The sequence below is a fragment of the Ictalurus punctatus genome, chromosome 24, assembly GCF_001660625.3.
Source record: "Ictalurus punctatus breed USDA103 chromosome 24, Coco_2.0, whole genome shotgun sequence".
Lineage (NCBI taxonomy): Eukaryota > Metazoa > Chordata > Actinopteri > Siluriformes > Ictaluridae > Ictalurus > Ictalurus punctatus.
The window spans coordinates 11,249,677-11,275,856 of record NC_030439.2 but is presented as its reverse complement, the minus strand read 5'-3'; the positions used below and the strand labels follow the sequence as shown (position 1 = coordinate 11,275,856).

Here is a 26,180-nt window from a genome sequence, read left to right as displayed (position 1 = left end):
CGTTGTACTGTGTAACAGTCATACATACGACAATAAACTCTTGAATCTTGAATCAAATAATATGTTACAAAATAAATAAATAATACAAATACTGCAATATTTAGCAGAAGACAATGAGGAAAGACTTTACCTTCTTCAAGTACTACATGTGCTTCTGTCACATTTCAACAGAAGAGTTAATAGTTTCTTAAGAAACAGATAGACATTCCTGTAAAGAATGTCACACAGTCTTTCCACTGAATTCATTATTTGTTAGATGTTAACATGTAATATGACAGGTGGAGACATTATTTCAATTCTTTTACTCAACTGACTATCCAAATTGCATTCGTTCTCACCATGTTCAATTAATGAGTAGAGAGGCCACAGTGAAACAGGTCACCTGTAAATGAATGTTGTATGACACCAACTCTGTCTAGATTTAATGCATTTAATTTGGTTTTATAATTAAATAACTCAGATTTGCTCAGTATTGTCAGACTTTCCATGCAAATGTGCATTCTTAGGGGAAAAAAAAAAAAAAACTTTCAGTGTGTAGTGCAGCAACACATGCATAGCTTACAGTGCTATAGTTACAGCTGTGAGGTGAATCACTGTGCACCACATTATGTTTAAACATAACCTACATACCAAATGAAAACCTGTTTAGGGATAGTCAGTAAAGGAGTAGGCTTTTTATTCCACTTGTCCACTGGGCTGTGAATAAAATACTTCTATTCTGGACATGAAATCTTTTAGTCCAGCGTGACCCAGACCTACTGATTGGAGACTCGACTGAGACTTGATGATAAGTAGTTTGACCATGCAACACTGGCCCGTAGTCACCAAATTATTTTGCTCAAGAGAAATACAGAAGACACATCCAATTTAAACATCCAGTAAGAGAACTTGTACACAGTAAATGCTTCACATGGTGCACCAGCAAAACAAACCTGCATGAGCTTGTCAAAATTGGCATAACTCTAAATTTTTCTTAAATAATCACTTGTGTGGCAGTTTGGCTTGTAGATCATACCTATAAGAATAGTTTTGAGTTGTCTAACAGGCTGCTGAAACATCCACCCACTTGTACTCTAGCTATAGTGAGGTATTGCTTTCAAGAAACTTTTATATTTATCATGTTAATCTGGATCATCAAACAAACAAGGGAGAGACTCAGGCACCTGCTCTCTATGGTATCTTAAAGATCGTACAGGTAGGATTTGGTTTTCATAGTTCAAGATTTGTAATTTGTAAATTTTCAAACTATGTGCTTTGCTTTTAGAGATGACAATGTTTGGAACATTATTTGGTGGTTGCTATTGTGCTGACGTTTGTCTAGACTTAAAGACAGTGCTGTATAAAGGAAGACACTGAGATAGTGTGAGAGGAAAAAATTGATTATTTACAGCCCCTGGCTTAGTGAAGGAATCTTTGTACTGTAGCATAGTTAAAGAGAGAGCTGTGAAAGAAAATGGATATAGTAACCTGTTCAGCCTGTTCCCTTATTTATATTATGTTCATTTAGAGGCCTTCACAAGTTTTTATATACAACAATTACTTTACTATGTTGGTGGCTGTAAAAAAAATTTGTCCTCTCCTATTGATATTGTCGACATATTCGTGTGTGCACGCATGTGTGTGCTCCTTCCATGGGTGAGTGTCAGTGTTTCTATGACTTCAAACACCATCTAACATTCTGTTGACATTTACATGGTTTTATTATTATTATTCAAGAATTACATTACAATTACATTTCAAGTATCTAAGATCCACAGAGTAAATCACACTTGTCTCAGTCTCACTTCTCTGAAAATCTTTTACCCCAAAAGTTTTAAGCCACAACATGCTAAATACAATAAATAAATGAGATAGAATAAGTCTTCAAATAATAGGCCACGGTTTGTTTGTTTTTTCATTGAAAACTGCTTGCAATGCACTAATAAGCACAGACACAGATTCACTATTGTGAATACCAAACCTAGAACTGTTGTCGAGTCCAAACAAGGCATAAACAAGGAGAAACATCCTACTTGCATCCATCATACCCGGTAAAGCAGTGTGCGCCCTGCCTCAGCCTCTGGGAAACTATCAGGCGATACGAAGCAGAGACAGCAAAACAGAACCTAAGAACTTTCAGAAGCTGGCATGCATTTGGCTTTGAGAGGAAATTTTAATTGACTCAGGTAGCAGCTATTTATGTCATTAAATAAAAAATAAAAATTAAATAAATACTGCAATATTTAGCAGAAGATAGTGAGTGAAAACTTGTAACCATGTTTAGGCACAGCGTGTACTTCTGTGCAAGCTGGTTGGTGAGTATTTGAGAAGTTTATGGCACAAAGTGATTGAATTCAATATTAAACTAGCACAAGTCAATATAATCAAAATATGGCTTAGTGCTATATAATGATAAATCAGAAAGCAAAAGTTTAACATTTCAGAATTTCACTGCTCATCTTGGTGGTCGACTTTTGTTAGTTTATTTAAAATTTTTACTTATTTATTTATTTATTTTCAAAACGATGAAAACTCCTGTAAAGGTTCCGTTCAGTCATTTGCATTGAACTCATTATTTGATGGATGTTAAATCAGAATAATATGAGAAGTGCAGACATCATTTCAGTATCTTTACTCAAATGACTTTCTAAACATTTTTGTTTGTTTTTTTGTTTTAATTGCATCTATTTTCCTAATGTCCCATTAATAAGTAGGCCAAGGTGATGTCTGGGTCACCTAAATGTGGCATGACAACAGCTTTAGTTTTGGTTTTCCCTTTGGAAATTTAAAACAAACAAATTCTAAAATAATAATAATAATAAAAGAAATGATCAAATAATATTTACAGTATGTTTTCTGATTGCCTAAATACCACAGTGTACATAGTAAATGATACAGATTCTATATCTTCTATCATGTTCTCTACAGGAGCTGTCTCCTGAACTCATTGGTGAATACTCTGCCAACCTCCAGCTTAAGAGATGAACTGGTTATCCCTGCAGGCCCTAATCAGTGGCGTGAATAAATACTCCACCCTTTTTGGTCGTGTTTGGCTCTCTATGGTCTTTATCTTCCGTATGTTGGTGTTTGTGGTGGCCGCACAGCCAGTTTGGGGTGACAATTCAAAAGACTTTGTGTGCAACACAGTTCAGCCGGGTTGCACCAATGTGTGCTATGACCACACTTTCCCTTTCAGCTTATCTTAATAACCTGCCCATCTCTCATGGTGGTGGGCCATGTCAAGTTCCGTGAAAAGAAGAATCAAGATAATGTCATCATTCAGAAAGGCAAACATCTGTATGAAAACCCAGGAAAGAAGCGTGGTGGCATCTGGTGGACCTACTTGCTTAGTCTGATAATTAACGCAGCCATTGATACTGGTTTCCTCTGCATCCTGTACTATCTCTATAAAGGATTTTACTTGCCCACTCTGACGAAATGTAGTCTCGATCCTTGCCCTAATGTGGTGGACTGCTACCTGTCCCGTCCTACAGAAAAGAAGAACTTCACTATTTTCATGGTCACCTCCTCTGCCCTGTGTATCCTCATGTGTATCATTGAGATGACCTACCTGGTGTGTAAGCGTTGTAACAAGGTGCTTCATGAACACATAGAGAAAGCGCGCAGGCAGGCAAGGTGTGAGTGTAGAGTGGGTCCTACTGCATCCTCCAATCACAGCCTCAGCAAACTGAAAAAGACATGACTGCTAGTCATATCACTTAGTGTCACTGCTCTGTCTGGAATCCTTTACACATGACAGACCATGATTTCAGGAGTTGTAGTCATACAGTTGACTTAATGTGAAACACATTAAAGATGCTGCATGCTTCACAGTCATATGAACTGCAAAATAATCCTGTACAATAATCAAAGAAGATATTTATATCTTCATTATTTTGGAAAATATCTGGCATCTTAGTTTTGTCTGTTAAACTGTGATTAAACTGTCATTAAGACCATATATAAATACTGTGTAGAGACATCTTCTTTTGCCATATATGTAAATTAAAAAGTGTTTTTAGAATTTCGTTTTTTTATCATTTTGATGTTTGTGTAGGCTTCAGTAGAATTGTCTTGCGATTAAAGCCAAATACTGCCCCCTGGTGGACAAATATAAATACTATAAGGAACTTTTCAGACGTGAGTATTGATTCACAACTAGAATAATTGACAATACAATACAACAATTATTTGCATTTTCCAGATTATTGATAAATAAATGAATACAAACCCTCCTCACACCCCAGCTGTTTCATGGATTTATTAAATTCCTAAATGTATACACTGGATTCAGTTTAATAATCCACTGCTTCGTCAACCAAAGTGTGCTGGTGAAATTAATGGGTGTAATAGGAGTTTCAAATATCATGGTGCATGGTTTGCCATTTAATCCTAGAAGACAAATAAGAAGATATTAGCATAGGTAGAGAGTGTATATGAAAAGTATAAGCCATTATGCAAAGTGGAACCAAGTCCAACTTACACCAGTGGAAAAAAGAAATTTGTATTTCACCTGACTGAAGATTTAACTGAATTTGTGCATGTGTGTGTGTGCGTGTGTGTGTGTGTGTGTGTGTGTGTGTGTGTGTGTGTGTGTGAGATGAAAAAATAAGCACACCCCATGGAAATAGTTGGCCTTTTTGACATATTTGGACAAACAAACATTTGATCATCCTTGAATGATGATTCTTTGAATAATGATCTTTGACAGTGCTTATTAATAAATTTGATATACTTGAACAAAAGCACAAGAAAAGATGGCATCCCATTATCTTCAAACACTATTTGATATGATACAGAATTCATAGTTAAATCAATGAATGCAAGCTGTCCGGTCCCTGAGGCAGCGAAGCAACTCCAAATTATTTCCACCACCATGCTTCAATGTTGGTATGAGGTGATTCTCCTGAAAAGCTGTCTTTGGTCTGCGCCAAACATGTCTGCTGTTATTGTGGCCAAACACCTCTATCTTTGGTTCATCTGGCCAGAGAACATTATTCCAAAGGGCCTGGTCTTTGCCTATATGCTCATTGGCAAACTGTAGTCTTGCTTTAATGTTCTTTTTAGATAGCAAAGGCTTTTTCCTGGCACACCACCTATGCAGGTCAATTTTGTGCAATCTCTTTCTGATTGTAGATTAAATTTTGGGGTTCACAGAGACTTCTTTTTGCATCCGACGGTCTTCTCTTGGGCTGAATTTGCTGGGACAGCCAGTCCTGGACAAATTGGCAGTCATTTGAAATTTGTGCCACTTCTAGATGATTTTCCTTATAGTGGAATGATGTATTTCAAATAATTTGGAGATCTTTTTAAATCCCTTGCCAGACTCATAAGCATCCACAATCTTTTTTTCTGAAGGCCTTACAGAACCCTTTAGAGCTTGGTATGATGATACCACACACATCAATAACAAAGGGAACACCAGACACTAGATATGAGAGGGGTATAAATAAGACAGGTTCCACCTGCACTCCCTAAACAGATTCTAATCACTGGCACACAATCTTGTGCACCTGATTCTAATTTTATTCTAATTTTTAATATAGTTAAAATAAAAGTTGAAATTCGGATGAAAATATTCATAAAAACTGTTCCTGTGTAAGATTTAGTTGACCTATATTGTATTGAACCTATATTATACTTAACTACTGGTCCTTCAGATGGATTAAACGGTTACCAAATGAGTGCTCACTTTCCATTGAGGTGTGTCCACTGTATGTATGACTCATAGTTCCGGGTTTCAGCGTTTTTCCGTAATTTTAACCAATGAGAGTGGGAAAATAATATAGGTTTCATGACAAACTCTGAAATGGACCAATTAGAGTCGAGAGGCGGGACTAAAAAAAATCAAACGTTATTACTCAAGCCGAAGTTCCTTCATACAGCGAGATGAGTTTTTACGGACAGGTAATGTTGCTTCCGGGTTTTAAAACGTTTATGTGGTTATTATTTGTATTCTGCTCTTGTTCGTCAAAACGATAGGAGTGCATGTTGACTCTGTTTAAAACAATCCCGGAACTAAACTTAAACTGAGGTAGTATATTCAGAGCTTACCGTGTTTATGCTAACGTAGCGGGGACGATATTTAACGAAAACATTATCCTGTGGTCAAGTGTGTGCACACGAGTACCTAGAAATGTATTTGTATCTAATATATATCAATCTGCTGTATTAGTTTTTGTTATTATTTAAAATGATTCATGAACACCGACTAATGAAGTCGCATGTCACTGATTGCTAACTGAAAGGTTTTATAAATTAGGCATCTCTCTGTAGTATACGTTGAAAACAATGCTGTGTTCACAGGGCTATCCAGGAGCAGGGGGTAACATTCCTCAACAGCATCCTTCTCCAGGTAACCCCTATGGAGGTGGTGCACCCCCAGGTGGTCCTGTAGGAAGGCCGTATGGGGGTCAGGCTCCACCTGGGGGTCCGCAGTACGGTGGTGCACCAGGAGGACAGTATAGAGGACCTTATGGTGGATATGGTGGTGGTCCTGGGGCCCCTGGAGCTCCTTATGGAGGTGGTCAAGCCCCAGGAGCCCCTTACAGTGGATATGGCCAGCCTCAGGGTGGACCATATGGCCAGCATATTCCTGGAGGTGAGAAAACATTAAGATTTTTGTTTGTTTAACGGACTGCAGTCCAATTAATCACTATTTAACTGAATTGTATTGGTGCCATACACCAGGTCTTAACATTTTTGACATCGGATCAAATTTATCAGTATGTAATAGCACTTTTTTCAGCTGAACTAAATTTTTCAGAACTATCAGTTTTGTATCGTATAACCACACCTATGACGTTGATAAGAGTTCTCTGATGACTAGTGATCTGCAGTCTGATTTGGCTGATAATCAGAAGGTCCATCCATCCATTTTTCATACCACTTATCCTACACAGGGTTGCGGGGAGCCTATAGCAGGGAACTCGGAGCACAAGGCGGGGGACACCCCGGAGAGGGTTCCAACCCATCGCAGGGCACAGGCAAATGTGTAACCACTAAGCCATCATGCTCCCCCAGATCACAAGGTTCAGAGTGCAAATTTATACACGCACTGCTGCAGCCAGGTGTGTATTGCCTCAAGTCTGTGAATAAAACAGACTGGGGTGGCTGTGGCTCAGTTGGTAGGTTCTCCACTAATTGTAGGGCTGGCGGTTCGATTCCCAGTCCACGTGACTCCACATGCTGAAGTGTCCTTGGGCAAGACACTGAACCCCAAGTTGCTCCCGATGGCAAGTTAGCGCCTTGCATAGCAGCTCTGCTACCATCGGTGTGTGTGTGTGAATTGATGAATGAGACACAGTGTAAAGCCCTTTGGGTAAAAGTGCTATATAAGTGTGCCATTTACCATTTAATTTACCACTTAAAACACAGAAAACAAGAATTGAAGTATTGCAGACAAGTTTCTTTATTTTCCTTACTGCAGCTGTCTTATATCCCTTACTCGGTGACTGATATCTGACTGCAGTACAAGCACACAGAATCCGTAGCATATAACAATATTGTACAGGTTGTACCTGTAGTGGAAATTAGAGAGTTGGATGTGATAATGTCAAGTGACTGTGTGATGTGTGTGTGCATCATGTGATTTTATTTATAGTGTGAAATGTGTGACAATGTTCTCCATGGGGCCTAAATCACTGTATCTCTGAAAGGAAGTAATTATTTCTAAGAGGCTACAGCAAATTTGGTTTCATCCCAAAGTGAAATATTACAGTATGATAGTGATACAGTCCATTCATTTCCTGTCAGTATCTATTTTTATCAGGGACACATTTAGATTCTTCTACTTCAGCCGAAAGGGAAACCTATTGTAGAGTGGTTATTTTTCCTTACTCTTTAATGTTGCTTCAGCTATGGTGCTGTATCTGCTATTTCTCAGACTTTAATATACCACTTGAGAGCATATTGATTTTCAGCGCTATGTCACAGTGTTTCAAATAGGTTTTATGTTCTAGGTAACATCCCACCAGGAGTTAACCCTGAAGCATATCAGTGGTTTCAGACTGTTGACTCCGATCGCAGTGGCTACATCAACCTGAAGGAGCTAAAGCAGGCCCTGCTCAACTCCAATAACTCAGCATTCAATGATGAAACCTGCCTGATGATGATTAGTCAGTACCTTTTAACACAGCTTAAATCTTGTTCTCTACTAATCAGCCATTTCTGTTGCTGAATGGATGACTTCATTTAAGCATATTAATGGTGAATGTGAATGATTTAGTGAGTTATGCAATGACATGCGTTACCGATATTGGAATCCAGATATTGAAAGACCATTAAAAGACTATGTTTTGCAGATATGTTCGACAAGACCAAAACTGGCCGCATTGACATATACGGCTTCTCAGCTCTTTGGGTGTTTTTGCAGCAGTGGCGGGCAATATTCCACCAGTTTGACCGTGACCGCTCAGGTTCCATCAACAGCAATGAGCTGCATCAAGGTTAGTCAGACATGGGGGGCAAAAAAAAAATCATTTCTTAATAATTTCTTATGAGAATTTTATACAGTGGTTACTGACCCAATGATGAATTAAGGTTAAACGATAACCCACATTCATTTGACCAAGCCTATATTTTTCAGTCATGGTAATGAGATTATTTATCAAAATACCCACACAAGACTTGCCAGGAACCTGTATGATCTGTCCATATGCTTCCAGAACACAGAAATCTGCTGTGTCAGAGTGCTTGTTTGCATATTGTGGGCTTTCATAATATCAATATTGTAATGGCTAGACCTACTATAAAATTGAACAAATAAAACACATTAAGGGTGCATAATATATACATAATGATAGTAAAGATAACCTCTTTTTCCCCTGTCAAAATGTGCCTTCTGTACAATTATGATAATTTGACATTTTGCAGAACTTTATGAGCCTTCCTGTGCTCTGTATTTTCATCTTCATTTATTATTCAGCCATTTTTATATGACCATCATACTATGAATCTCATTTATTTCCTCAGCACTCTCTCAGCTGGGTTATAACCTGAGCCCGCAGTTCATTCAGAACCTGGTGAACCGTCACTGTGTCCGTGGCATGAGTAATGCCCTCCAGCTTGACTCCTTTATTCAGGTGTGCACTCAACTGCAAAGCACGACCCAGGCCTTTCGTGAGAAGGACACCGGCATGACCGGCAACGTACGCATGAGCTATGAGGACTTCCTGTCCTGCACCATCACACGGCTCATGTGAAGATTTACATTCCATGAGACGGCAGTTTGATCCTTTCACTGGTAATGAGGACTGCTTTTTCATGCCAAAGACCACCAGGCACTCTGGATGTTCCTTCATAACTGTGCCTTTCACTGCAGTTTACCTCCTTTACCCTAAATGCTCTGTACACATGCACTCCTGTTTCTTGCGTTCCTTGTTATTTGTTTCGATTTTAAAGTGCAATTTAAAGGAACAACTAACAAGTAGTGTTTATTTACCTTTGCCATAATTGTGTATGTAATGCCTAAAATAGAAATTTGGAGAACTAGTTCACTCAGGGAGTGAAGTTGCATTATTATATCTGTTGCCAGTCATGTATTTTGTGGGGCTTTATTTTATTAACTATATTATTTTATATTATAACTGCATTCAGCTAAAACTATTTAGTTTCTATGTTACTGATAAATATAAAGTCATTATAATTGATATGGTGCAGTCTAAGATTGATTTATTGTTCTAGACTGAAGGCTTTGATTCAGAGGGGGTGTAAGTAACATTTGACAAACATTGCATGAGTGGATTGGGTCTTTTATGTTCTGATAATTTAATGAAAACTGGCTAAACAGTAATATTTGAAAATGTCAAAATGTTGTAATATACCACTCAATATCTTCTTCAGCATTGTGCCAGAACTTATGTAGACTGTAATTTGTGTATTTCTGCTAGAAGTTAGAGAATTTTAATTGTGATCTCCTATGAGTGAAAAGTACAAAAGGTACACAGCATGTAGAAGAGTGGTTCTTAAAGTAGGATCCAGGGACCCTCAGCGGTCAGTAAAGCATACCCAGGCAGTCACCCACCATTATCAAAATTATTATATTTAGTAGAGTTCTTATAGTCAGTAGCCCTTTTCACTGATCACTTTAACTGAGTAGGTTTAACCTAAACATCAAAAACAAGTCTTTAATGTGCCGCCAGTGTCCTGGAGATGGAATGTGCAGGAATAGAAACTTATGTGCTAAGGCGTTATTTAAAATAATCTTTAAATAACAAAGCAGAAGGGCAATAAAACGTTGAATGAGAAGGCTTGTTGCACAGGGTGAACACTAGGTGTCGGCCATAGACTACATGTTGTCGTCACCGCAACACGCTAAAACTGACGGCATTTTAAACCAATGACAACACGAAACGTCGCAGTTGCGTCACAATAGAGGCGTTACCTAAAAGCAGGAAGTGGATTTTTGATGCAACTGCCTGAAAGAGTTCAAGAATTGCTCGGAAGCATCTATAGCAGGTAAATTCGGTGTGTTTTTCTTTATAAATACATCCTTAATAATCGTATTACGTGTGGTTGTACCTTAACTAAACGTAATTAAAAGAGTTATGAGGTATATTTGCATTGTCACGCCATTCCTACAAAACGTTATTAGGTAATGGAGGCATCGTGGCACCATTCTAACTGACTTCAAACCTTTGAACCTTTTCACCTAAGTGCCCGTATAAATAAAAATAAGAATAAGGAAAATAAGAGCTTAATAGATGAATTTACACACAACGATAATGTAATATAGTTTTAAGGCATACTTAAGTTTGTGTTTGTTGCTATAACATATATAATGATTACAGTTAGCTTTTTCGGACACAATTTATAACGCCTATTTATGTATTTATTTATATTTTTAGACCATTTTAAATTTGGATCGTTTGTGCCACCATGTGGCCAATGGTGTGGATCGCTATGCGCACCTATGGGCCCTACGTGACCTTCCCTGTGGCCTTCGTAGTGGGCGCGGTGGGCTATCACCTGGAGTGGTTCATCCGGGGACCTCCCAAAACCCCACGAGAAGAGAAAGGTGTCGCGGAGCTGCGCGAGGACCGGAAACTCGAGGAGCTGGTGGGCCGAGACAGCACGCAAGTCCTCAGTCTGAAGGACAAACTGGAGTTCACCCCCAGGGCAGTACTGGAAAAGAACCGGCCTGAGAAGAGCTAGCTAGAGCCATGTCATTTTTCCCAAAGAGATAATTATATCATTATGTGCACTGCAAGTTCATGATCTACAATCCATCAAATCATAGGTTTCCAACCCTGGTTTTGCACATGTGAGGGTTTGTTTTTCCCCTGCTCTAACACACCTCACCCAGTAATGAGCTACATCGTTTCCTGAATTAAAGATGGTGTGTTGGAGCTGAGAAAACACTAAACTGTCCAGGACAGGGGTTGAGAATCTATGTGTGGCATGGTTATGACATTCTGTAATGTTCCCTTACTGGAAAAAGACCTGTGAATGTATTAAAGACTTCTGTTCATCTGTGGCTTAATGTTCCCCAGGCACATGGGCACATGACTTTATCCCACATTGGAGAAATATTTAGAAGCTTCTAGATACCTCCCTTTTCACTGATTATCATAAGACTGAGCATGAAAAGGCTTCTTGTTTAATGTGTGACTGGATGAAAGCATGGAAGAGATGCAGAACTAAAAAGGGATTACAAAATCATCTCTTCCCTTGCAAGGACATGATGCATCAGCTCATTCTTGAAGTTGTGTGTGAAAGGTTTAGCCAACATCAACTGTCACTGCATTTTAGTGTTCACATATTGAACTAAAGGAAAACTCCAACCCAAAACAAATTAAACAACTATCATTAAATAGTTCTGATGTGTTTAGTATATTGATGTGTGATTTATATTTCTTCTCTGGTGGTTGGTGGTGTATTTGTACTGTTCCTGTGAGAAGATAGCGGTTAACTGCTGTGGCTGTACCTCAGTTTCTTTAGGTAGAGAGGAAGCAAGTGCTAACTCCAACTTGCACAATTATCAGCAACAGTACTGTGGGAATGTAGGAAACGGTTAGCGAATATAGACCAACATGTTGATGAGCCAAAAAACGTGAACTCTGAATTTAATTACAGGCTAAATCTTGGCTATAATTGAAGATCACATGCTAATTATAAAGATTAATGGGTAGTTGTTCAAGGTGGATTATTTTATTACAGAATTGAAGCATATTTTGTGTGGTATCTGGTCACTACAGATCATATTTGCACTATGTTTGTAAATATGTTTGGTTTATCAGTTCATCCAGGATTTTGTGATCACAGAAATTTATGCAAAATCAAGGAAACTGCAATATTTGCAGGAGCTTGCAATTTTTCAAAATTATCTCAGACTCGCCATATGTGACATCATCACAAAGCGCATTCAGCCAGAGCCCTCTTCGATTCACGAGCGTCGAACATGAGTACAGCTAAAAGGTCGCATTTACCAACAAACATCGTTGTGAAAGACCGTGCAAAACAGTTGCCAATTCAGTTAGTTTTCCAGAAAAACTCCAAGTTGCATCACAAATTTTGAAAAAAGCTGCAGCAAAATCACAAACACAACTTCACGAAATCCTGTATGGACTGGTTTATTGTTTAGTACTATTCTGTATGTTTTCAATCTTTTTTTTCTTCTTCAGGTTTTTGACAAGTTACCAAACATCCACTAATCACATTTCAGATACTGCACCTAAGGTAATACATCAAAAGTCACTCAAATGTATCCACAGTTCATAGTGTTTCTAAGAAATATCACACGGTGCAAGATTATGGTACTCGGCCCAGGTTTTAGGAAAGAAAATACATGATGGCCATGTAGATGTTATTTAACAGTATGTTAAACAACATTAATTTATAACTTTAGCAAAATTCCACATCTCTCCGTGTGTGTTAAGCTGAAAGTAAAAAAAAAGAGAGACAACTCTCACTAGCCTTGTGTATACATTTAATGACGGGAAAGCATTATGTTTCACCACTGTGTGTTTGTTTCACTGTTACCAAGTAGCCAGTATAAGTTTATAAGTATTAGGAATGATGCACCAGATAAATATCAAGTATTTGTGTATTGCTCTGTAACAATGTAATCAGCCAGAAAAACAGGCAACCATATCTTTCTGGACATTCCTGAATATCATGCATCTTCAGGTAACAGCACTGAAAATCATCAGTTTAAGTCCATACATAAAATGTTTAATGGTCAACAGTAATTATATAGGTTTTACTTCACTGTTCTAATTTTACTAAATCTGTCTAATTATAGCTCATTTTATTTTATCCACATTTTTTATTCACCCCCAATCAAGCAACTTTACATACAACATACAACAGTGTCAACAGTAACGCCAAAAGCCCAAAATAGAGTTGAATCTCAAAACATCCTGATTGTGGTTTTAAAAACAAAGTTCAGTGATTTCCACATCCTACAAGTCAGCCAGTTTAGTGCCAATTCTACAACACAGGCGTTGGACTTTTACATTTATGGACACTCTTATCCAGTATGACTTCTGATGATTGATTTCAGAATGATTTCTCATTTATACATCTGAGCAGTTGAGGGTTAAGTGCCTTGCTAAAGAGCCCAACAGTGTCAGCTTGGCGGTGCTGAGAATGTAACTCAGAACTCTCCAATCAGTCATCTTAACCATGAGCTACCACTGCCATGCATACATTTAAACTTTTCTTCTATAACAAAAATGCCTCTTATGGTATAATGGTAATTATACTCTCTCAGTGCTCTCTCAGTGCTCTTAACAACAAAGTTAATTGTTACATAGTGGTAGAATGTTTTTTTTGTTTGTTTTTTTAAACCGCAGCACATATGAATGCACTGCTGAATTTTCTGTTTTGATTTGTTTATATTAATGTGCTTGTTCTAATACTTTGTCCTAATTGGTTCAAGGGGATGCATGCCAGACACTACAAATAATATAAGCCTAATAATAAACATAATTTAAAAACTTTTAATTAACATTTAAAAAATGTTGTGATGAAGCTTTCTATAAGAAGACATTTATTTAGCAGTTAACTGTTATTGGAAAATGACCAATTTCAGGGGGGTATATTTAAGCATCACATCAGTCAGTTGTTGATTATTTCCCTATAACAGCATGACCTGCCATGTTTTATTTCTTACATCATTGTATGTAATCAAAGGTTTGAGTCTAAGAGGGTGTCTTAGGATGTTCCTAACGTTCAAGATAATAGCAGTAGAACATAATGTTACATATAACAATTTCATCCTTCATTTTGCGAGATGGAGTGTGTGTCTATGTGAGTGTGAGAATAAGAGTACAGGTAATAGGACACAGAGATTCTGGCACTGAAGTGCGATTGTCCCAGGAGGCACATGGCTTCATTGTTCTTGAGAAATGGGAAGTGGGAGCGACGCCAACGGCCTTCTCTGGCCTTTTTAACCAGGATGTGTACAGACCCACTGCACAATGCCGGCACGTTTATTTAATACAGAGATTCCCATCAGCCACAAAAAAAAAAAGAAGAAAAAACAATTGAGCAAAACTCAAAATCCTTCCCTTTCCCATGGGTCAAATGGCTCAATTCCCATAACTTTCTGTACTGAACTAGATGTTTGGAGTAATGACTTCCATTTCTCTTAGGATAAATCCCTAGTGTTCCATTAGTGTCATTTTGACCCTGTAAGGTTGTGAATTTCTATGCAGAATATGATTTCAGCGAGGTATATTGGAATAATTAAAAATTTAGTCAACAAATTATGTTTTCATTGAGTCGCAATCTAAGATTCATGATAGCATTTTTTGTGTAGACTAAAATAACTAACTTATAACACATACCAGTGTGTTGTCAAATTAGACAGATTGGAAAAATGTCACCTGATCTTCTTCCAGTCTTCAACTGTCCAGTTTTGGTGGGCCTGTGCCAGCATCAGAGTCACTGATGACTCTATCTGTGAAGATTAACTGAAGCTCCTGACCTGTGTCTGCATGATTTTATTAATTGCGCTGCTACCATCTTAATGGGTTAAATGCATATATGAGCAGCTATACAGCGTACCTATTAAAATGGCTAATCTATTGTGGTTGTAAATTTATCCTAAAATATTGAATGATATACTGTATTTGGTAGCGTCACACTACTATTATTAATGAAAATCAAATGTTTGCTGGGGAAAAAAGTAATTTTAATTTTAATGGGTTTCATATGCAATGTGTCTTTCCTATAGCCTCATCCATTAGAGGTTTTTGATGAGGTGGCTGTGACATCTGTATAGTGCTGGTGGGGCTTCATTATAAACAATGTAACAATGCCCACTGCTGCTCCATTGTCAGAGCAAACAATCCTCTGTACCAATCCCTGGAGAGAGCCATGATGGAATCAGGAAGCAGACACAAACTCATTTCCTCTTCGCTGTCTAAATTAAGGATAATGGCAAATAGTTATGTTGATCTCAGGCAAATGCACTAGAACCCCCCTATTTTTTAATTTTTAGTTTAGGTCCTATGGTCATCTTAGATGGGGGGGGCAACAGTTATTTTAATTTGCCTGCTGTATCAGAAAGTTCATTTTGGGGGTTGATATGTTTACCTTTGTATTAAATATTTTTGTGATGTGTACCAGGCAAAACATCTCTGATATTCTTAGGCCTCTGTTTCTCTCCATGGCGGTATTGTGTTTTTGTTCTTTGTTATGGCTACAGCTGGGGGAAAAAGGTGCTTTCATCAGTTCAGCTGGCAGGAAGTGTAAGTGTTCTGCCCTCGTTTGCTGGTGGTTTCATTTCCCCCACCTAGAGCAGAATTCTTCTGCTGCATAAAGCTAGCTGGATACAAGGAGTTTGATCAATGGAGAAAACTTTGTAATGGAGATAAATTATAAAAATGACACTAATCTACCTGAGCTATATTTAATCATCTTGAAGAGGATCAGGATATTTAATTAGGATCATCTTGATATATAGTCACTCACAACCATGTCAAACAAATTAAGAGTAATTTCAGTGTGTTTGATTTATTATGATGAGGACATGGATGTTTTACTGTATTTTTAGTAATAGTATTGGTAATTTACAGTGTGCAAACAGAGAAATCCATCCATTTTCTATACTGCTTATCCTACTATACATTTTTTCTATGGAAAAAATCCATCCATTTTCTATACTGCTTATCCTACACAGGGTCACGGGAAGCCCAGAGCCTATCCCAGGACACTTGGGGCAAAGGTCGGGACATCCTGGATGGAGTTCAGGGCCATTGCAGGGCACATTAACACTACTGACAATTTGGAAATGCCAATCAGCCTACAATGCATGTCTTTGGACTGGGGGAGGAAACAGGATTAAACCCCCAAAGCAAAGGGAGAACATGCAAACAGTCAAACATGATAACCACTAAGCCACCATTCTCCCCAGAAACAAAATATGATCAAAAATAAAAAGTAAAATAGGCAAGTAATAGAAATGTAATGCATAATGATAATGACAGAATAAATTAATAATTTAATAACAATATAAAATGTGAATAGTGAAATGTGCAAGAATAGAATAAAAATACAATAATTAAAATAATACAACAGTAATGGTAAAGTAATGTGGCATTAACAGTAAGGCAAATAATAAAATCTAGTTAAATGCTAAAGTAGAAAATATGTTTTAGTGATAAACGGTGCCTGATGAAAACTGCTTCACCAGTTTTTTTTTTTTTTAGATTTATAATTGTAATCTGGCAAAGGTTAGCTCTTTTTAATCCTAACACACAATCCGGGGCATAGTTTATCAGGCATTCAGAGATGGGTGCAAGTTCAATACTCTTAAGAAATTTAAAAACTGGTAATACAATTTGCAGTCCATTCTAAAGGAAACAGGCCAGCCAATGGAATGATGCTAAAACAGGTATGATAACAAGGTCCATACACAAAAGTAGTAATAGTCTTGAAATTAGAAATCAGACTTCTCTGTAGCACATTTCTTTAGTCCTTACAGGATATCAATTTTTGTGATTGTTGCAGCCAAAAATGCTTGATTTTGAAGACTGAAAATGTTTATTTACTCTTTATACTATTCCCATAATATCTAAGACTTTGCTTAAGTAGTAAATCATATTCACCTCTTCTGATTCAGAATGTATGTGGATGTAATGGACATTTGAGCTATATTGTACATTGTATATTGTATCATACTTTTAGGTGACAACATCTGTTTATATTTTACTACTCAGATCCCAGTAAAAAGATCTTATGCATTAAGTGGACTTATTCAAATGACAGCTGGTGATTTGCTTACATTTATAGAGTGGTAGCTAACAAACACAGTTTCCTTTTGGGTATTAACAATGCACTATTTACATTAGGAGGAACTGCACTGTACTTCAGTAGGAATGTAGGAATAGCAAGAAATTCAGCACAGCATACAATTTACAGAGAAACAGGACATATTGATAGTGCTGGGCATTACAGCTAAAAAATGCATCACAATATAATATTTCATATCATTCAATCAATAATTCAATATTATCGGTATCAGTAATTATTCATATTTTTTTTCTTTTTTAAATAAAGCCCAGTAGAAAAAAGGTTTGAATTTAACCACTGTATTTTTAATTTACCCACTTTATTAAGGCAAACAACAAATAATTTTAGTTTTAACAGTCAAAAACAAAATAGAATTTAAACAAATATCTTGTCTTATATCTTATATGAAGATTAAATAAATAAGTGGCAAATAAACTCGAACTTATTAAACAAAATGTTAAAAAATGTGTGCAATGTAAAAGGCAAACTTTAAGGGATATCAACATCGCATTATAAAGCAGAATGGGAGTCCTGGTGCTCTGGCTTTTGCTCAGCCTGCTAGCATAGTTAGCATAGCCTATAATATATAAATATAGGCAGGTGGTTTTAATGTTAAGGCTTCACAGTGTGTGTGTGTGTGTGTGTGTGTGTGTGTGTGTGTGTGTGTGTGTGTGTGTGTGTGTACATGACCAAGACATACAGAAAGGAAGACAACATTAAAGGACTTTATTAGAAGAAATTAGAATAAATATGAAATACTGAATAAATTTTTAAATATAGTGAATCTTAAATATATCATATTTTTTAAAATTCACATATTTATCTTGCGCATAGTTGATTATTATTAATTTTTTTATATATATAAAATGCAAGTAGAAATACACTTCTTTGTTAACAGTGTGGATAACTGTACATGGTTGCCTGAGAGACTTGGTGAGATCAGTGAGATATTTTACAATTCCCCTTCATTGCCATAAAGAGTCACATTGATCTGACATGCTATTTACAGGAGAGAGAAGAGGCAGGTGAACATAAGACATGCTAGCTGCTAAAGTGATCTAGCTGTCTATTGGAAATGTGTCACATAATTCCAAGTTGTGTATGTATTGTAGTTTAAATTGTGAAATATCCATAATATCACCACGATAATTTTGTACAAACAGTTCTCACTGTTGCTTCACTAAAGTAACATTAACTAGCATAAGCAGTTCTACCTAGCTACAAATAGCTATTCTGATTTCAGAGAGAAAATAAGGAACACAGAAGCAGGCCAGAAGCAGATGGACTTAGGGTCAGAAGTGACATTTTATAATGACTTAAATATTAGGCCTAGCTACCTTACTTTTTGCATGTTAATTGAAAAATACTATAAATAAAGAAGATGAGTTGTGGTCTCAAACCTACACCCTTACAGTATTGTTCATTAACAGTTTTATATATATATATATATATATATATATATATATATATATATATATATATATATATATATATATATATATATATATATATATATATCAGTCTGAACAGATCATACACACTTTGGCTCAATAACAGGCATTCGGTTGAGTGAAAATTGTAAAACTCTACAGTAGACATTTCCTTAAATTATGTTTTTTTTTTTTGTTTTGTTTTTTTAACTGTACCTTATTTACTGTTTGAGCAGATTGCTTCAAACTAAATTATCTTTGCTATCTATGTTCAAATGGTTCTCCAGAAACACTAATTTATGTCTAATTTTGGCAATCAGTGTTACCCCCTATCTCTATCCCATCCTTAAATCCTGTTCGAAAAGTGAGTTTACTCTACAGCACAGTACATTCCACTGTTCATCCAAACAGGAAATGGAGGAAATGCAATTGTCTCACAGTAATGCTTTGGGGCTTTGGGACCAAAAAGTAGAATTTCACCCCACCCTCTGATATTCCAAAACACGATCCATTACGCTGGTTGTCTATGCTTATACATAAAGTTGATCATTTGAGTGTTTCTCTTTAAGATCACTCGTATTGGGTTTGGTGCAAACATTCTTTTTATAGTGACCTCTATGTGTAGTGTCACCAATACAGTTTAAGTATGTCGGAAGCATGTCCTCTGTTGGGTGTGGCCCACTCTCAGTCCAGTCCATGACAGACTGAGCATAGCTGCCATTGTCTGCTGGAAGATAGAGATGGCCTTTTTCCTGGTAAGATCGAACCTGAACCTCTGTCGGCTGCAGTTTTGTTGGCATTTTCTCTATTACTCGAGGAATCCCTAGTTCCTGATATTGGTACTTCGTCTCAAAATAATGTGTGATGGACAGTTGAAGAAGGTGGAAAAGCTCTACAACATTGAGCAACACAGAGACTGAAGCGATGACCTGAATATATATTGTGAAAATGGTCTTCTCAGTGGGCCGAGAGACGAAACAGTCCACCGTGTGGGGGCAGGGAGTTCGCTCGCATTCATACTTGGCTGGAATTACAAATCCATAGAGGAACCACAATCCAACAATAAAGCTAACCTCAATTAGGACCTTCAGGACTATGCTCACAGTGTATGCACCCAGGAGCTTCCCCTTGAGCTTAGGATGCTTGGGAAGTTTCTTTGCCTTTAGCACCTGTTTTGCATCTTCATTCTCTTCCTGTATCACATCTAGCTTGAGTTCTTTGGCTTTTCTGTCCTTCTTTCTCCCATGCTGCTCCTCTGGCTTCTCTCCTGGCTCCTTGTGTCTCCTCAGGGCCACATAACCAAAAAATAAAAGGCTGGGTGTGGAGACAAAGACGACCTGCAGAATAAAGTATCGGAAATGGGAGACAGGAAAAGCCTTGTCGTAGCACACAGACTCACAGCCGGGCTGTTTGGTGTTGCAGACAAAATTGGCCTGTTCGTCATCCCATGCAGACTCAGCCGCAGTACACAAGACGAGGATACGGAAGAGAAAAAGTACAGTGAGCCACACACGCCCCACACCAGTTGAGAACTCCTGACTTTCCTCTAACAGGTGTTCTAGAAAACCCCAGTCACCTCTGGACATCCTCTGCACCTGCAGAGATATAAACGTACACACAACAGAATTTGAGTCAATAATATGCAGACTAGCTGAAAAGAAATGTGCATAATATAATTTAATACATTGTCATGACAAGTGATAGCATATAGGAACATCAGTGGACTAAGAGCAGAGCCCCATAGTACAGCATGAAGAGTAACATTTGTTTGAAACATATTTTCCCAGTTTATATCAATCTCTCAATTCTCTACTAGAATGTCCAGAATTATTATTTTAGTATGCTATAAGTTTAATAAGGTCTACTAAGATTATGGTACCTTTTTAATCATTTGCACATTTTATTATGACTTCAGACTTTTGTTTTTTTATTATGACTTCAGATTTGTCTAAATTACTGATGAGATCAGGTTGCAATAGTGTCAAAATTGGAAAGTCAAAAAGAATGAATATTAAAACATTACTCCCGGACCATCTTGTTTAAGTATTTTAAGATTGCCTGACTGTAGACATGAACTCTATGTAATTTCTACTGGAATTTAACTCAAATTTGATGAAGCTTGTAACACCTTTTTCTTCCTTTCTGCTCCAAAAAATCCCAAAACAAAACAAAACAAAAAACAAAAAAAACAAAACAAAAAAAAGCATTATTTTAGTAAGGAATAACACACAACCGACTGTGCTGTTATACAAAAATAATCCATGCTGGGCTGGTGTGATATGACCTGATGCAGAGTGGATGATTTTCCTATAACAGCACAGTCTGGAGTATGTTATTCCACTTATATCACAGCAATTTGTCAATGATTGCGATGTTTAATTGGTTAATGAGTTAGAGTTAGCTTTAATGTTGTGGAACATCTGCGAGACAAGATAGTCCCTGTTATCATTTACATTATAGCAACGATAAATAGTCGTTCCTTCTCCAGCATGTCCTTTTCTCTCTCTCTGCACAAGTGGAGTGAGTGTGCCGTGTAGCGTCTATGAAAGCTGTTTGGTGTGTTGCCTTTTTTTTTATTTACAAAATTGTCTTTTTTGTTGCTTTTTTCAATTTATTTATTGAACGTTTCAAGTTATAAGTGGGTTATCAGAGGCCAGAAAAAAAGTTGAGAGTGTGTGAGAGTGAGCGGGATGCTATGGCCTCTGAGACCATTGGGGAGACGCTGTCTCTCCAGTATAGTGTCATGTGGAGCACAGGTGGAGGTGCTGCTAGTGCTAGGAGAGCTGGTCGGGTGTGAGAACATCTACTCTGACTCCTGACTCTGCTGTGGTGGTGTTCCTGAAAGAGCAAAGACTCATCTGTGATTTAATTGAAAGAGAATTGTGGTTAAAATGTATCATGACATGAGTCACCCCTTTACTGTATCTGCCCCTGTGACGCAAGTCGTCATTTCCAACATGCCCCGCTTCATAAAATATGAGCTGATCATGAAGGAGCTGGCCCACTTCAGAAAGTTCACAAGCCCCATGACAAGCATTCCTCTCCGCTGTAATAACTCTGCAGTTAAACATGTCCCGTCATTCCACAGACAAGTGTTCATTGTTTCTAAACAACTGTGACGAAACATTAGATGTAAATTTCAAGTGCAAAGACAACGACAATAGTTACACCATCGTTGCCACCAGTGAACGCCTGAGTTGTTTTGGGTTACAGCAGCAACAGCATATAGGACATCCAGTGGAAGAACACCAGAGAATCTGAGCCTGGGGCAAAGGACTCGCAGAGCAGCGACACACTGGAGCCAGAGTTAAAGGAGGTCAGTGACGAACATAATAGCAGCACTGAAACACAGTACCCAGGAACACCAACACCTGCACCAATGCTAACACTAACACAAACACAGACACCAAAAACAGCATTAGTGTTAAACCCAATACCACCATTGCCACTAGCAGTGCCCCCTAATGTCTGCACTGAGGATAATGCTGACCCCATAAAACAGCAACAGAAGAACCCACAGGCACTGAACAACACTGATGAGGCACCACAGGGAAGGTAACAACCGAAAACAAGGTGAAGATGAACAAACCAAACCGTCAACAGAACCAAAAAACTACAGTGAATCACAGAATGCCATGATGCAGGACAGTAAAGGAGCAGAGTGCAGCACAGGTACTACAGGAGTAGATCTCACACATAATTAGGATAGAGAGAATGACTCAAATGAACCAGCATTCTATAACAGAAACCCCACACAAACAGCCAGAAGATATGTACAGCACAGATAAACTGCTTTTTACAACTAACCACAGGAAAAAGGAATGTTTCACTCTACAGCTACTTCCCTGATAAGGAAAAATTTGTTAAAATCAGCACAAAATGCCACAAGAAACGACAAGCTAAGAGTACTCTCACCACGCAGGAGATACAGGCTAAGAAAGTTGACATCAGCAGCACGGAAGACACTCTAAACCGGACTATGGACTTTTTTCTTAAAAATTTATTTAAAGTGGAATCAGTATAAGACTGAAGGTGTGGGGGTCTGAGGGTTTTTAAAACATGTTAACATGCTTAACTGTTATATTAAAGAAACTAGAAAAGTAAAAAAAAAAATCTCAGAATAAGAATAATCTCTAAGAATAAGAATAGTCTCCTGTAGTTTTTAGTTCTCTCTCTCTCTCTCTCTCTCTCTCTCTCTCTCTCTCTCTCTCTCTCTCTCTCTCTCTCTCTCTCACTCTAAAAAAAAATTCAGTTTGTAATTATACCAAGTAACCAGAAAGCATAACCTCCTTTGTCCTCTGACTTTCCTGTGTTGGAAAACTTTGGAAAGCACTGTAACTTTTACAAAGTTCTGACAGCTGAAACTCTGAAACAGCCCAAAGAAAAAAAAACTTCACCACATAATGTTTTTCTTTGTTAACAAGGTTTTTTTTTTTTTTTTTTTTTTTTTAAATCTGTTTATTCTGTTTATTCAGAGGCTACCATACTCTGCCAAGTCCCTGTGTACAAGCTGTTACTATAGATACTATAGTGTAAGTGGGACACAAACATTTTATTTTTTTTATTACTGATTATGTGGTTTTACCTCATTTTCATAAATGCTTGATAACATGGGGGGGGGGGGGGGGGGGTGGTGCGTGTCCTAGGACAACATATGGATTATACACTTTGTACTGTAATAAATAAATTTGTAAACTGTTTGTAAAAACCCAAAGAAGGATGAGTAAATGGTAAAAACTCCAGCTTAACCTGTGTTTCTCATTCTTCTTTGTGCTTTTAAAAACATTATAATTGTATTTATTACAGTACACATAATCCACATGTTGTTATTGGACGTGAAATGTGCTCAGGAATTTGTGAAAATGACACCAGGTAACACCACATGATAAATAATAAGCAAATTTAATGTTTGTGTCCCATTTTATTACAGTACAAACATTTTAAATAGATTTATGTGTTCTAAGCTTCATAAAGGAACTCTTAATGGTTCAAGATGAACCTTTTTAAGATTGTAAAATAAGTCAGAGAATTATACATTTTTTTTTTTTATCAAATGTTTCAATAATTATAACAGTAAGCTGATGATCATATTTGTATTTGTATTGGTTTAATATCACTGCAATTTTTAATTAGACATTTGTAACAGCCCAATTGCCACAGCCTGCATATGTGACTGACATTTATTTAATATGACCAGTTAATTAAATATTTAAATCAATTATTCCTGTCCCAGTTTGTATTCACTTTTTAGGCAAACATTTAAAGACCTACACAGGAAATCTTGTTTGTTCCATATCTCATGTCTGGTGACTTCACTCTCATTTCAAACATTATACCTCTCAGTGGTTTTCTCATGCACTTTTGCTAGGCCCAGGGTACAAAACAGTTCTACTACTTTGGCATTTGCGATGATTTGCATCTGTGTAAACATCTTTTGAATCACAGTGGTCTTATCTGCGCAGTTCTTTTTGGCCCAAGAGACTGCTTTTTACATGCAAATACTGACGCATGCTGAAAGCCAAGACGGTAGCATCAGTGCTTCATCCTCACTAAAAGTATTATTATTATTATTATTATTATTATCATCATCATCATCATCATCATCATCATCATCACTGTTGTATAATGCTTACTATTAGCATATTTGTTTGTTTGTTTGTTTGTTTGTTTATTTATTTATTTTAAGATGACTCAATTCCTGCTTAAGATATTCAACAATTCATTCATGAGATCTGCAAGGGTAATTTGTATAGAAGAGCAGTGAACAGAACAGAAACACTCGCAGTAAAACATTATACCCCCATTAAGTTATATGAACTTATTTCTTCTCTTTAACTCCAATTGTCATGACAAGTTTTAGATATTGAACTGAAGTTTAGAAAAATTAAACTTAAATGAATCTATTTGTGAAACTTCAAAGAGTATCTTCAAGCTGAGTTTACTCACATTTTTAAGGCAGCAGGTGAACCTTTGTTTCCTATTCAGTCACAATAAAATCTTTACAGATATAAATTTAATGTATCAGGATAATGTAAAAGTGGTATACACAGATTTACTATATAAGCCTTTCCTATCCGGTCTAATAAACTATCAACTGGGTGCAATTAGATGTACTTTTCAAATAGGACAATGCATTCTCTGTTACACAAATGTACACTAAAATCTACTTTGTAACTAGACATGAACTGATCACTACCTGTCTCTCTGTTTTTCCTGGTCTTCTAATGATCCTGTAGTTCCCGTATGCCTGTTTAGAGCTGTAACAAAACTTGTAATGATGCCTAGGAGTTCCTGTTATCGGCAGAAAAAGAGTGGAGGGAGAGAAACTTTCCCAGGCCCTCCCACAGGAACATGGTCCAGGAAAAAGGGATGGATGTGTTCAAAAATAGCCCGCTTTCTCTTCTGCCTTTACACTGGCCAAATGTCGTCATGGAGAGATTCAACCCTAAGGTCATGAAGCTACAGATTTATGCTTATAGGTCTTCAGACTCTTCTCCTTCTTTATGATCTCAAGGGCTCAACATTGGCCCTGATTTATCCTGCTACATTGTTTTAGTTTTTGTTTTTAGAGCCTGCTACATAAAGGTGACCATCTGAAAGTTCATTGGCTATTAAAATTCTTAAGAATCTTTAGGAGGTCAGTCGAAGTTACAGTTGAGTGCAATTGCATCCTATTCTTTTTGGGTGAAGAAAGGAAAATGTTTACAGTTTACACAAAAATGAGAAGGGTTGAATTTATATAGTTTTTCCTCTTTACTATTAACATTTTAAAACATGGGGGGCACGGTGGCATAGTGGTTAGCATGTTTGCTTCGCACCTCCAGGGCCTCTGCCTTGAGTGACATTACATTTACATTTACATTTATTCATTTAGCAGACGCTTTTATCCAAAGCCACTTACAAATGAGAAAATACAAACAAAAATACAAGTGCTTGGATTGTGTGCATGTTCTCACCGTGCTTCGGGGGTACTCCAGTTTCCTTGCCCAGTCCAAACACAAATTGTCCGTAGTGTGTGCGATTGTGCCCTGCAATGGTGATGGGTGGTGTCCCTTACCTTGTGCCCTGAGCGCCCTGTGATAGGCTCCAGGTTCCCCCTAACTCTGATTAGGATAAGCAGCATGGAAAATGTATGGATGGGATGGATTTTAAAACATGCATTATTTGAAAGTTTATTATTCGAGCAGTTAGTTGTGATAATGAAGGAGTTTACTCGCTAAACTTTCAGAAAATTAATTCCTTTTTCTTCATTTTGTCCTAGGATAACTTGTTCAATTGTACTCAAATGCTTGTTAATAAACCAGTATATACTGGTAAGTAGGTAGTTACAGTAGAGAGATAGATTTCTAGTACATTTCCCTGTACCACCACAAGGTGTCACTTCAGATTACTTAAAATGGTGTAGTGTGGTTTGTGAAGATGTCAAAAAGAATATACTGAAACAGTGAGATTTTGATTTAATGCTGGAATATAATTTAATATATACAGTGCCCTCCAATAATATTGGCAGATTGGTAAATATGAGCAAAG

The 26,180-nt window shown here is 37.3% G+C and overlaps 4 protein-coding genes across 7 annotated transcripts; 3 read left to right on the top strand and 1 right to left on the bottom strand.

Annotated features, from left to right (window-relative positions):
- The first annotated feature begins 1,002 nt into the window (after window positions 1–1,002).
- Window positions 1,003–4,404, top strand: gjb9b (gap junction protein beta 9b). The gene is given in 3 exon segments (XM_047150647.2): window positions 1,003–1,195; window positions 2,908–3,168; window positions 3,171–4,404. Coding segments are annotated over 2 exon segments (720 nt in total). The 5' UTR covers window positions 1,003–1,195; window positions 2,908–2,960; the 3' UTR covers window positions 3,683–4,404.
- Window positions 4,405–5,781: 1,377 nt separating this feature from the next.
- On the top strand, window positions 5,782–9,629 carry pef1 (penta-EF-hand domain containing 1). 2 transcript variants are annotated; one of them, XM_017454809.2, is made up of 5 exons: window positions 5,783–5,886; window positions 6,286–6,580; window positions 7,941–8,096; window positions 8,283–8,426; window positions 8,953–9,629. In XM_017454809.2, exons 1-5 carry the CDS (start codon window positions 5,869–5,871, stop codon window positions 9,180–9,182), a joined length of 843 nt encoding a protein of 280 aa, XP_017310298.1. In that variant the 5' UTR covers window positions 5,783–5,868; the 3' UTR covers window positions 9,183–9,629. The 2 variants fall into 2 exon arrangements, with proteins under 2 accessions (XP_047006439.1, XP_017310298.1); XM_047150483.2 differs by lacking the exon at window positions 7,941–8,096 and having other exon boundaries at window positions 5,782–5,886.
- Window positions 9,630–10,327: 698 nt separating this feature from the next.
- On the top strand, window positions 10,328–11,812 carry smim12 (small integral membrane protein 12). Of its 2 annotated transcripts, none has more exons than XM_017454810.1 (2): window positions 10,328–10,437; window positions 10,827–11,812. In XM_017454810.1, the coding sequence occupies exon 2, from the start codon at window positions 10,858–10,860 to the stop codon at window positions 11,131–11,133; it is 276 nt and encodes a 91-aa protein (XP_017310299.1). In that variant the 5' UTR covers window positions 10,328–10,437; window positions 10,827–10,857; the 3' UTR covers window positions 11,134–11,812. The 2 variants fall into 2 exon arrangements, with proteins under 2 accessions (XP_017310299.1, XP_017310300.1); XM_017454811.3 differs by having other exon boundaries at window positions 10,364–10,446.
- Window positions 11,813–17,929: 6,117 nt separating this feature from the next.
- On the bottom strand, window positions 17,930–24,963 carry gja4 (gap junction protein alpha 4). Of its 2 annotated transcripts, none has more exons than XM_017454807.2 (2): window positions 24,847–24,963; window positions 17,930–20,245 (listed from the first exon to the last, which is right to left on the bottom strand). In XM_017454807.2, the coding sequence occupies exon 2, from the start codon at window positions 20,234–20,236 to the stop codon at window positions 19,181–19,183; it is 1,056 nt and encodes a 351-aa protein (XP_017310296.1). In that variant the 5' UTR covers window positions 20,237–20,245; window positions 24,847–24,963; the 3' UTR covers window positions 17,930–19,180. The 2 variants fall into 2 exon arrangements, with proteins under 2 accessions (XP_017310296.1, XP_017310297.1); XM_017454808.3 differs by lacking the exon at window positions 24,847–24,963 and adding an exon at window positions 24,597–24,829.
- Window positions 24,964–26,180: the final 1,217 nt, after the last annotated feature.

What these genes read in the sequence shown, in the direction of transcription:
- pef1 (XM_017454809.2), top strand. An exon ending in AACCTGCCTGATGATGATTA is followed by an intron (nt 8,097 to 8,282) that starts GTCAGTACCTTT and finishes TATGTTTTGCAG; the next exon opens with ATATGTTCGACAAGACCAAA. An exon ending in CAGCAATGAGCTGCATCAAG is followed by an intron (nt 8,427 to 8,952) that starts GTTAGTCAGACA and finishes TTATTTCCTCAG; the next exon opens with CACTCTCTCAGCTGGGTTAT.
- gja4 (XM_017454807.2), bottom strand. Translation starts at nt 20,236, where the DNA reads ATGTCCAGAGGTGACTGGGGTTTTCTAGAACACCTGTTAGAGGAAAGT.
- smim12 (XM_017454810.1), top strand. Translation starts at nt 10,858, where the DNA reads ATGTGGCCAATGGTGTGGATCGCTATGCGCACCTATGGGCCCTACGTG.